The sequence below is a fragment of the Lucilia cuprina genome, chromosome 4 (genome assembly GCF_022045245.1).
Source record: "Lucilia cuprina isolate Lc7/37 chromosome 4, ASM2204524v1, whole genome shotgun sequence".
NCBI classification, from domain to species: domain Eukaryota; kingdom Metazoa; phylum Arthropoda; class Insecta; order Diptera; family Calliphoridae; genus Lucilia; species Lucilia cuprina.
Window position 1 is genome coordinate 30,863,090 of NC_060952.1, and position 13,283 is coordinate 30,876,372.

The 13,283-nt window shown below is 30.3% G+C and overlaps 1 protein-coding gene across 5 annotated transcripts in view; it reads left to right on the forward strand.

The window, feature by feature from the left end:
- Nucleotides 1-1,084: 1,084 nt before the first annotated feature.
- LOC111675027 (phosphatidylinositide phosphatase SAC2) overlaps nt 1,085-13,283 on the forward strand; it is a 17,541-nt gene continuing 5,342 nt past the window's right edge. For 2 of the 5 annotated variants that reach the window (XM_023435719.2, XM_046948731.1), the window contains exons 1-5: nt 1,086-1,349; nt 9,073-9,737; nt 9,796-10,090; nt 10,155-10,675; nt 10,747-10,817. In XM_023435719.2, coding sequence (XP_023291487.2) covers nt 1,253-1,349; nt 9,073-9,737; nt 9,796-10,090; nt 10,155-10,675; nt 10,747-10,817 — 1,649 coding nt within the window. In that variant the 5' untranslated portion in view covers nt 1,086-1,252. Of the gene's footprint in view, nt 1,350-9,072; nt 9,738-9,795; nt 10,091-10,154; nt 10,676-10,746; nt 10,818-13,283 lie in introns of all 5 variants that reach the window. The other 3 variants (XM_023435720.2, XM_046948732.1, XM_046948730.1) reach the window with 2 other exon arrangements.

Genomic DNA, 13,283 nt, shown 5'->3' on the forward strand with positions numbered 1-13,283 from the left:
GTTAATGAAGTTGAAAATATGGGCAGACAAACAATAGTTGGCGTAAGGTCTCCCATCTCAAATAAAATTCGTATGTTTGAGAAACTATAAATTTTTATATGGATAAATTATTAATTAAAATTAAGTACTATTAATGAAGTTAAGAAAACTTGGGCAGACCAACAATAATGGGCGTAAAATCACCCACTTCAAGTAAATAATAAATTCGTGTGTATTATATTCATTTTGTATAAATTGAAACCAATCAAGTTGAATTTTGAAATGACTAACATTACTATTTATTAAATAAAAAAAATTGCAGACCAAAAGTAGTGATTTTGGACTTCCCTAATTTAAACATAATGGAAATTGTGTCAGAAATTATGACAAATTATTGGAGCACATTAAACATAGCCGGTTAAATAATGAAGTAGATTCATTATTTTTTATACCTGCGGTCACAAGGAAAAAATACATTAGTAGTTTTTACTAGTTTTCAGGAGAGCATTTTTAAATTTTGAAACCAAATACAAAATCAGAGATTGGTAATTTTTATAAAATTTGTATTAAAATATTTTAAGTAATAGTATGAAAATAATTACTTTATTATTTGCTATTGATATATATAGGCAAAAACGAGAAATTGACTAAATCCGTTTTGCCACAGATATGTAAATGAATTGTCAAACAATATGCCTTGAACATTTAATAGATTTTGAACTTTTTTATATAACTAATAATATTAATTTAGTCTACACACAGGCAAAATAAAATTTCGAAGTGTCTTTGAAAAGTCGAGTTTTTAATTTAATCCAGCTAGATTTTGCATTGTATGCATTAAATTTTGGAAATAATAAATAAATTCAAATTATTTTAAAGTTCCTTCCACAAGATTTTTAAGACCATATCATTTAAAAAAATGATTAAAAGACATTTTCGCCATAGTCCAAAGATATCGTTATTAATATTTGTTTATAAAAAACAAATATTTCATAAAACAAAGTAAAAAAATTTTTTTAACCCACAGTAAATCTATTACAATTTCATAACCTGTGGCAACATTTCCATTGTTTACTCATTTTTATCTTTTGAGAATTTTGTAGTATTTTCCTTTATTCGTGAAATGTCATTCGCTGTGTAAAGAAGTTGTAAGAGAGATAAAAAATAATGCAAAAATTTTAGTTGGTCTGTGAAACAAACAAACAAACAAAAAAAAACAATTGTGAAAAATTGTTAATAAAATTAAGAAATAAAACGAAATTACACAACGAAAATGGAAGTATTTCAAACAGATAATTATTATATATTTGTTAAGCGTGAAAAAAGTTTATGGTGGAATCGCACTACATCGGAATTTACCATAAAAGCAGGTAAATAAAATTGTTAGATAAATTCCTAAAAGAAAGTGAAAATTAATGAATGAATAATGGATTGAGACAATGCCAAAATTGCTAGGAAGAGCCAAAAATTAGTAAAAGTGAATGACATTAATAGTAATAAACAATTATTAAATATTAATTTAATAAATAGTCTTTAAACTTTTCGCTTTATTAAAGTCTAATGTTTTATGTATGTGTGTATGAGCAAATGTGTGTCTGACAATGAGTCAGTTTGTATAACTGTAGTGTATGTAGGTTGAGGAGGGAACACTTCTACTTGGAAACTATTGAAGGGTAGTTTAATAGCTAATAGTCGCTATTTATATAAATAATATATAAATGTTTATTTGATTTAAGTTCCTTCACTTTATTAAAAAAATAACAATTGATTTGGAAGGCGTTAACAAAACTAAGAATGACTAGTTTAATGACTTTTTTATTTATTAAAAGTACAATTTAATAATTTAATAAACACAACCAAATTTTAAATTCATAGCTTTTACAGCTGTTGTGATTTTTGTTTTTGCTTTTCTGGTTATTTAATCAATATACTCTTTGTTAAAACACACTCATCTGCACCACCTCTCTTTGGCTATCCCTTGGGGCAGCGGTTGTAGTAATATATTTTGTATTGCGTCCAGTTATTATTTTCTTTTGTTTATTTATATTTTGTTTATTTCTATGGTATTGCTATTTTAAATATTCCACTTTTCTTACAATGTCAAGTGTATAATCTGCTGTCTGTTTACTTTTGTTTAACCCCCCCCAACATATGGTTTATTGTTGTTTTTGGGGTGGGCAGTGTGAGGTTGTATTTGCTAAACTGGTTGGATGATTGTGTGTACAAAAGCTTTCAAATGTTTTTGTTTTAGAATGTAATTGTATGAATTTCCTTATCTCTCCAGAGGAAACGTTTTAATAAAACAATAAATCGCAAATTAAATAAATTTGTATTAGGAGAGGCGGATATAATAGGCTGGGAAGAAAGTTTGTAACGTACAGTACTATTTGTGACACTACCTTTACATTAACTCGGTATAACTCAACAAAATTGATGGATGGATAGATAGATAGATAGATAGATAGATAGATAGATAGATAGATAGATAGATAGATAGATAGATAGATAGATAGATAGATAGATAGATAGATAGATAGAAAGAAAGAAAGATAGATAGATAGATAGATAGATAGATAGATAGATAGATAGATAGATAGATAGATAGATAGATAGATAGACAGATAGATAGATAGATAGATAGATAGATAGATAGATAGATAGATAGATAGATAGATAGATAGATAGACAGATAGATAGATAGATCAAGTTTTGGCCACAGGGCTTTTGATATTTTGCAATCTAATCTACTATTTCAGGACTGGTTAATATTTCGAATATCAACCTATTATAGTGACAAATGGTTGGAACCTAATCTAGCTACTTCGTCCACAACCTCATTACCATGCACATTGCAGTGCCCTGGCAACCAACACAATCTAATGACCAACAGTCTCATAATGTCCCTAAGGGCATTTCTACAATTTCCAACTAAGTGCGAGTGTACCGTGTGACAATCTAATGCTCTAAGAGCAGCTTGATTATCAACATAAATTTTCACAACCGACCCCGGATCAATATGATTACTTATCAGTTCCGTCGTATTCCAGATCGCTAGGATTTCTGCTTTGAAGACACTACATTCGTCAGGGAGTCTGTATGACCGTTTTATGTTGATATCAGCGTTATAAACACCGTCACCCGTGCCAGTGTCCATTTTGGACCCATTAGTGAAAACTGCATACCCACCAAACAGTCTATCGGAAACAAGCAAATCATCCCTAGTTGGAAATTCTATCAAAAGGTGTTTCCCCGCAGTCTAGAGTCGTGATATCATAATCCTGATCAAGCAGACCTACTTCGTATAAATTTTTTTGTATGGTTGTCGCGCGAAGGTTTCACTAACGAAGACTCGTAGAGTCTTAGTAGATTCCTAGACGCCACATCCGCTATAAAATGTCCTATAGGTGATAGGTTCAGAATGAGGTCCAAGATAGATAGCTAGATAGAGAAATTTTGTAACTGCCATCGTTTCTAGTTTTCACACTTATTTTCCTCTTGCCCCCTTACAGAAAATGTGTCAATTCATTTAAATTTATTAAATTAGTATCTTGTCTTTAAATGATAACTTTTATATTTCTTTTTTTTATTAATATGTCTTATCTTCTATCTTTACCTTTTTAATTATACATTTCTATAAAAATACATTCATTTCATATTAATAACCATTCAAAATAAATGCAATAGATAAGACGATAAAAAAAGAAAAACAACATTAAAGCTTCATTACCATTTCAAGTTAATGGCATATTAAGTAATTAAAATGTTTATAATATACTTATAATACTTCAATTTATATTAGAAGTATTGATTTCTTAGAATTGGCATTAAGCCAATTATACAGTGCATTTAAACTCTAAAGTAAATTACACACATACGTTTTCTATTCATCATTTTGAAAAACTTAAGGACAATACATACTAACAGTGCATTATTTTAAATTTACATATATAATGCTTTGCGTATATTTTTAGTTTTTTTTATAGAACTTTTATTTTTGTTAAAAAAAAAACTTATGACGCATTTTTTGCTACTGGTTTTTTCTTTAATCAGTTTGTAAAAATTATTTTTATATATTTTCTATTGTTTATTATTGTTTATCCCAGCAAAAATAAAACGAAAAAAGAATAACATTTATCACCACTTCAATAGTAGCAGTAAAATTATTTGTAATCTATAATACTACAATTTCACTTCATATTAATTTCAAAAAAAAGAACATAAAAATTACTTCCTGAGAATGACTTCAGATGGAGTAAATTTGGAATCAAATAAAGAGGACATCTCCTCTATTAAAATCATAACATTTTAAGGTCTTATTCACTACTTTCATAGATAACATTCTACTTCTTTTTCGCTTCTTTGGAAGTTCGTTATTTGCTGGGATGTTCTGCTTATAAATATATGGAAGTAGAATTTTCTCCACAAATAACATATTTGAAGTACTTCCAATTTTGGTGAAAAACCTATGAATTTTACATTAGCGTGTCATTGGAGGGATGTTGTTCATTTTTGACAACTATAAACTACATCTAATCTTATTTATAGATGCAATAAAAATCCGATATTTGGATGTGAAAAATAAACCAAATTCGTTCAATGACATGCTTATGTTAATTTCATTGGTTTTTCATCAAAATTTGATATACTTCGAATATGTTGTTTGTAGTGACTTTTCAACATCTCTTTCCTCACTTTTAACTGGATTTTCATTTGTAAGGAAATATTTGGTTTATAAAAGTGAAAAATATATAATCGCATTTTTAAATGTGATTAAGATGTCGTATGTAAAGTATGACATCAATTATTTTTTGCTGGGATAGAGTGATCAATAGATGAGGTTAGAAAATTTTTGTCTATTGATAAGTCTTCAGTTTTGACTGACTGACCCATAAATTAGTTCATAGGTATAGTTTGCCAAATACATAGTGTGTTAGCTTATCTATTAATTACCAATACAGACAAATCTATTAGTTGTCTATTCTGTAGATAGTCAATGATATACATTAGAGTATGGTATAGAGTATTGACTTATCTATTAATTAACTTATTGACTAGTTAATATATTAGTTCACGTATTAGTTAATAGTATTTGTCATACCTATAGTTTTATCGCCAGAGAGAACTATTGGCTACAGCTTTATTTGAAAATAAATTGCAAACAATCTTCTTCGTATGCCGTATGAACTGAAACCCATTTTATTACTGGATATTACGAATAATTCCCTTATAATTAATTGTTAATATTATTAAACCCTATTACCCAAACAAGACATATAGATTCTGGCTCATTCATGTAGACTAAATCCATTTTGTATGAATGTCGCTTATAGCAGACACAGAAGAAAGCTTGTCGCGGAAAACAAGATCAATTCCGACACAACTAAAATCGGGATGATTCAACAAGCTTAATCCCTACTGATCAGGCATAGACCATGTCGTCCACAATTAATGTCCAAAATGTGGTCAAGGTCTCTATGATACACCATATTTAACTGTTAAACCAATTCTACTTATCTTTGTCCAATAGATTTATAGACACATCCAGTTGTAGTAGTGTAATTTTTAAATTCAGACATTGATGTGGAACCTGCTAAACTAGACTATTATATAGTGTTAGCTGCAACAAAAACAACAACAAAGTTTTGATTTTGTTATATCCCTACAAATGGCATGATTGTAATAATGGTCTCATTAATTATTTGTTATAAATAATATTGCCTTTTTATGTACATGTCAGTCAAATATAATTAACTTCGATTTTATTTATTTCCAATTGCTTCTTTATATACCAACTAAATATATTTTTAGTAATACATTTTCTTTTAAAAATAATGTCTTGATTTACACATTAACAATTTACTACTATAATTTTGATTTGTAATTTAATATTTACGACCTCCTTTTGTTTGTTTTCTAATGCGTTCTGTGCACTGAATTAAAAAAAGCATATGGTGGCAGTAATCCTTAGAGGCGCGAAAGCGTGGAAAACTTGAAAGGCTTAATAAAGACATTAAGTTTAATTTAATAGTATTTTACTTCCGAGTTCATTGAGTTTAGAAACATGAGCTTTATTATTTAATTAAGAGGTTTAAATAGACAAAGGGCGAAACAAGAATATGTTAGTTGATCAAGAAGAGTGGGTTTTTAAGTTGGCAACCAAATGCCAATTAATAATCAGATTAGTTAATCTAAAATAAATTTAATCTAATGTTTATCCCTTTGCCATACAAAAAAAAAAAAAAAAAAACAGAAAACGTCACTGTTTGTTTTCAAAACTTTGCATGTTTCATAAAAAAAAAGAAAACAATTGTAAATGTTATATAAAAATTAATGAAAACTTAAATTGAAAACAAAAAAATGTATTGTAGTCCCCATAATTTATAATAAACAATAAATTAAACATTTCAACCTAGAAAAAAACGTTCTAGTTTGGCTTAGAGACCAATGACTATTGCTCGAAATTGTCACCTTCGGAACTGATTCTGAGGAAGCGTTATGATGTCGATATTCATTCTTTGGAACGCTTTTGAAACTAGTTCTTCAATCAATGATTTTTGTTTGAATGTGTCAATCTCGGAACTAGTTCCATGCAGGCTTTAGAGAGCATATAAACAAATATTTCTTTTTTTTAGCGTTTTTGTTTGAAATTATTAAGATAAAAATCAATTTTGAGAAACTGTTGAGGAACTTTTACTATTGTACCAATGTTATGTACAAAACTTACATACATATACATTTCATATGTAAAATTTAATATAATTCTTTCGCCCCTCTAATCTTTTTCTTCTCTCGGTATCATTCATTTAGGGAGCTCTTTAATATCTTGTAGTTCAGTGGAATGCAAAAATGTACATTTGAACGCGTTTTCAATATTGATAAAAATAAGTTTATAAATTTTAAATTTTTTGACATTTAAAAGTATTTAAGAACCACAACAATATTCTAAGGAACGGGTTCCAAAAATAATGGCGACACTACTAGTTCTAAGGCTGTTGTTTAAGTATCTGAAGTGATTCTGTTTTCACTCGTTCTAGAAGTAGTAGTTTTTAAAACAAGTTCAAAAAATTTTCCCGAGAATGTTTATATTAGTAAAAATTATAGGTATGGAAATTATATCTTATGCGGACAACTGTACCATTATCGCGACGGACCAAAACGTTAATGAGCTATGCGATCGAGTGAATGGTTATCTCGGAGAAATACACAACTTCTTCACTGGACGTAACCTGAAACTATCACCAGCGATGTCTTCAGCTACACTTTTCACCACCTGGACGAAAGAGGTAAATTTCAACCTAGGCGTCGTAGTCGATGGAAACCAAATACCGACTGTGAACCACCCAAAGATTTTGGGGTCACCTTTGACAGCCTGTTTACTTCCTCAGCTCATGCCACTGCAATTACGCACAGTTTGCGAAGTAGAAACAAGGTTCTCAAAGCGCTAGCCGGCAGCACTTGGGGAATGGACAAAGAAACCTTGTTGGCTACCTATAAAACAATTGACCTGTCAGTATTCAATTATGCCGCTCCAGTGAGGTCTCCATCGCTGAGTGATACCCAAAATGCTGCCTTACGGACTGCAACGGGCTGCATGCAAATAACCTCAGAACACCGTCTCCATGAGGAAACGAAGGTCCTCCCAGTCAAGGAACATAATGTCATGCTGACTAAGCAGTTCATCCTGGGATGTCACCGGATGAGTCATCCCAACTTTAACATCACACAATTGGATGCTCCCAGGCATGTCAGGAAGGACCTTCGTGTATACGAAAAGAGCATACGAAGTTATGTTCAGGATCCCTTAGATCGGACTTCATATACAGCAGGTTTCAGATTATCGCACGAATGTCGTTTTTGGAGGTCGCCCACCGCCCATAGCAGAAGAAGAGAAAAACCTGCCGCGGAAAACAAGAGTTGCTCTGGCACAACTGAAATCGGGATGGAGCAACAGGCTCAACGCATACTGGTCCCGCATAGACCGTGCCGTCCGCAATATATGCCCAGAATGTGGAAAGGGTCCCCATGATACCCTCCACATATTCAACTGTCCAGCCCACCCTACTTCACTTAGTCCAATGGATTTATGGACTAATCCTATTAAAGCAGCCCAATTTCTTGGCTTGGACTTAAATACAGAACCCCCGGATAAAAAATTTAAGCTGTTACAACAACAACAACTAATTGAGTATTCAAAGACAACTATCTAGAATTAATTTGATTTTAATCCCTAATCTTTCACCTTAAGATTGGGCGTAAGTACATTGACAGATAATCAGGGCCAATTTAAAAAAAATTCTAAGAAATACCGGATCTAAAACTCTAGTTATTAATATTAATATTCTATATATAATAAAAACCAAAAATCAACAATTTTCTCTTAAATTGATTGCAAAATTTAATATTTAATCCATCATCGTCATCATCAACATCACAAACACACTGTATATGTATGTTTATGTTCATGTTTGCCACTTAAAATAAAAAACGATTTTTTCCATCATAAAACTAAAATAACCCACTTTTGAGATGACTTTTTGTTGTATCCTTGATGGCTTTTGTATACAAGTACTACAGAGTTTATGTATTTTATTCATATATAAAAAAATTTAGTTTGTTTGGTAAATGCCAGACAACTATAACCAAATAGCACGTACTTAAATTTGAAGAGTTTTGAGGAAGGGAGGCAGCAGTGAACAGCAAGGGAAGAGGTAATGAAAAGTGAATCTTTGTTTTTTAATATATTTGTATAAATAAAATACTTGCTATCTTGTAATATTTATTATAACTAGAACATAAAGGACATACATCTAAAAATCTAGTTTATAACTTTTCATTTTATTTGAGACCAAAATGTTTTCATAAACGGTGTCAATAATAATAAAAAAAGTGAAAGTTGTAATGTGTTTTAATTGTATGTTTGATAACCTTTAGGTTTCTCCTTAATTTGCGTGTCAAAACCAATTAACTGTTTCACAAGGATAAATGTATATTCAACACCTGCAGCGTTAAAAATGTACACAAATATAAACAATAGACTTGTAATTAGGAATTGTTAAACAAATAATCAATAATTTATGTTTTCTTTGCTTCTAGGTTGGGATCTTTCTTCGGTGGATGATATTGAATGTTTAGGCATAACACAGGGCATAGTGGGTGTTATCTCATTGCCCAATGTCTATGAACCACATTTGGTTATAGTTAAAGAGGCCACACCCGTTGGTGTTTTATATCCACCACATTTAGTTTATAAAATCAAATCTATTTGTATTTTAAGTTTATATGAACCAGATGCTGTTTTACCTAATTGTACGAGACATGCTAGCAGCTCTAATACTACTCCAACACATTCGAGAAACTCTTCAACTTCTTCCTCTATAAATGCTAATGTTAATTCCAATACAAATTCCAGTAGTTCAAGATCCAAACTATTCGAGGGCAATCAATTGATGAATAAAACCTGGGGTGCTGTTAAAAGTGCTGGTAATACTATTAAGAATACAACACAACAAGCGGCTGCCTTGGCCTCTAATCAAGTTAAATCTTCGGTGGGTATACGAGATCCTACACGTATTGGCAAACGTATAACCGAAGAGTTGCATAAGATATTCGATGATACCGATAGTTTTTACTTTTGTTTTGATCATGATATTACCAATAATTTACAAAGGCATTTGCCAGTGGGCTCAAATGATCAACAAACACCAGATGAGAGATTCTTTTGGAATATGCATATGATTAAGGATATTATGGCTTTAAATGTGGGTTTATTTATAAAGAAAATTCTTATGTATTTTGTTAATTATCTTTATTTTAAAGGATAAAACTTGGATTTTACCCATTTTACAAGGTTTTGTACAAGTGGAGCCTTGTGTTATAGGCAATGAATGTTTTACATTGGCTTTGGTCTCAAGAAGATCCAGACATCGTGCTGGTACACGCTATAAGCGACGTGGTGTAGATGAAAAAGGAAATTGTGCCAATTATGTAGAAACAGAACAAATATTATCATTCCGTCATCATCAATTGGCTTTTACACAAGTAAGAGGTTCAGTGCCTATATTTTGGTCACAACCAGGTTACAAATATAGGCCACCACCAAGATTGGATAGGGGTAAGTGAAAAGCAAAAAAAAAACCTTTTTACTTTAACTTTATTTAAACTTATTATTGCCTTAGGTGAAGCTGAAACTCAAGAAGCTTTTGAGACTCATTTCATTAAAGAACTTGATATATACGAGGGTGTATGCATTGTTAATTTGGTCGAGCAGAGTGGCAAAGAGAAACTTATAGGTGATGCTTATGCCAAACATGTTTTAAAGTACAATAACGATCGTGTAGTTTATGTTACCTTTGATTTTCATGACTATTGTCGTGGCATGCGTTTTGAAAATGTTTCGGCTCTCGTTGAAGCCTTAGCACCAGAAGCTGGTGCTATGGGTTTTCATTGGCGTGATCAACGTGGTGTTATTTGTAATCAAAAATCAGTATTTCGTGTTAATTGTATGGATTGTTTAGATCGTACAAATGTTGTACAGACTGCTTTGGGCAAAGCTGTTTTAGAATCGCAACTAGTTAAATTAGGTTTGTCACCACCCTATTCACCCATACCGGAACAATTGAAAAATCCTTTTATGGTTTTATGGGCCAATAATGGTGATATTATAAGTCGTCAATATGCTGGCACAAATGCTCTGAAGGTATGTTTTGCTTTTGTGGTTTAAGGTAAATACTACTGTCTATTAATAATTTATATATATTTTTTTGTCAGGGTGATTATACTCGTACCGGTGAACGTAAAATTAGTGGTATGATGAAGGATGGCATGAATTCAGCTAATCGGTGAGTATTTATTTGTTTATTATTTACTTATTACTTGTTTGTTGTTATATCTTTTAAGTTTTCTTTTTTGTTTTGTTATTGTGTTATTATTTAGGACAAATAATTGTTGAAAATACTTTGCCAATGCTTAATTCTTATAATTTTGTTTATTATACAAATATGGAAGGGATATAATAATTATTACTATTTCTTAGCTATTTCTACTAATATTATTTACAGTTTATTAAAGCATGCTTTTTCTAACTTTTTTTTCGGCATTATTTTGAGAAATTGTTTTCATATTTAAATACTCGATTGAGGCAACTATAGTTTGTAAATAGTAGGTATCCAGAGACTAATGTTTACAGCGCTCATTTACAGACTAAGCTGCTCTAAATCACAATATTTTTTATTTAAATGTATTAAATCACATTTAGTTTGAGGTTAAAATATCTCATAACTTCCTAGGAAAAACAGTGAGGAAAAGAAGTAGAATTTTCACCACATACTTGAAGTACTTCCGGTGAAAAACCTATGAATTTTACATTAGCGTGTCATTGGATTGATGTTTTTCATTTTTGACACTATGAACTACATCTAATCTTATTCATAGATGCAACAAAAATTCAATATTTGGATGTCAAAAATAAATCGAATTCGTTCAATGACATTCTTATGGTAATTTCATTGGTTTATCACCAAAGTTTGATGAACTTCGAATATGTTATTTGTAGTGACTTTTCTACATCTCTTTCCTCACTTTAAACTGGCATTTCATTCGTAAGAAAATATTTGGTTTATAAAAGCGAAAAATATATAATCGCATTTTTAGATGTGATTAAGATGTCGTTTGTAAAGTATGACATCAATTATTTTTTTGCTGGGTTTAATTTTCATTTTAATTTCGAAAAATGTTCAAACATATTATTTTGGATCGATTATTTTGAATTTATATAAACTTATACATAAGAAACTAAAACTGCTACAGAGTCCTAATAATTGAATAAGAATTTTAAAGAAAGGGACTTTCAAAAAATCTAGCAAATAACCATTAATTTTATTCAAATACTTACAGTGAATCAATTAAGTTTTTTGCCTACCTTTTTTAATAGAATTTTGTTTTTTATTCATAAATAAATTAAATGTTTTCCAACTAAAACTAGATATTGTGTAAAATGAAAAAATCGTGATAAAAATATTAAAATACAAATTTTGGTGCAAATGTTGTTAAATTTTATTACTTTTCATCACAATTTTGTAGGACAATTTGTATTTTGCATTTTTAGAATTCCAGTTAATTTCGTTGGATTATTGAAATTATTTTTTAGTTAATTTTTAGAATTTATTGTTTTTTGTTAAAAGAACATGTGTTAAGTATTTTTCAATTGTAATCTTCAAAAATCATATCCTTATTGTGTAAAAAAGGGAACAGGCAAATGTTTAACCCTCCGTCATGCACATATATCAGCGCATGTATCTGTCGAGATACACTATGTATTTCAGTACATTTATATGAAAAATATGCCATTTTAGTAACAATATTACGATATCTAACAATATTTGTAGAGGGTACCTGGAGACTCAAACCCCTAACCAAATTAGAAATATATTAAAATCACAGTTAAATTCGTAAAATATCTGGCCAGATACATGCGCATGACGGAGGGTTAAAGGAAAATAATGAGACAATTCCGATGTAAAATTTTTTTTTTGTTTTTAGAAAATCAATGAAATACAATTATGAAATGTTTATCAATATCATTATAAAATATAAAATAAACTAATTGAGGAAAAACATTAAAGAATTATCAGAAAAAAACGAACTGAGCGGTCTTTCAAAATCTTTAACTATACGCAGCAAAAATAAAACGTACTACTTCCAAAAAATTGCATTTATTACCACTTCAAAAGTAGCATTGAAACGAAATGGAAATGCTTCTTCTTTTTCTTACGATTCAGTTTTTTGTTGGAATACCTTTTTGCGATCATTGCGTAACTGAATGCGCAAACGTAAACGAAATGTAGAATTCACCTAGTGCTACTTTTGAAGTGGTGATAAATGCTATTTTTTGGAAGTAGTTCGTTTTATTTTTGCTGCGTATTGTTAAAGATTTTGAAAGACCGCTGTATTACGATCGTAATTACGTTTTTGTAAGTTGTTTATGTGGCGGAAAGTCGAATCGAAATGCAGAATACAAAAGTTTTCAAACGGAGAAAATTTCGATTCAAATTGAAATGCAGAATAGAAGCCTACAACTTCAAAAAAAAGAACATAAAAATTATTTCCTGAGAATGACTTCAGATATAGTGAATTTGGAATCAAATAAAGAGGATGTGATAAAATCATAAATTCTTCAGTACTTCCATGGAGTAAATTCTACTTCTTTTTCGCTTCTTTGGAAGTTCTTTTTTTTACTGGGTATACGAAATAGGAAAAATACTATGTTTAGATGTTATCCTCTTAACAGATGTTAGATAGCTTGGAAC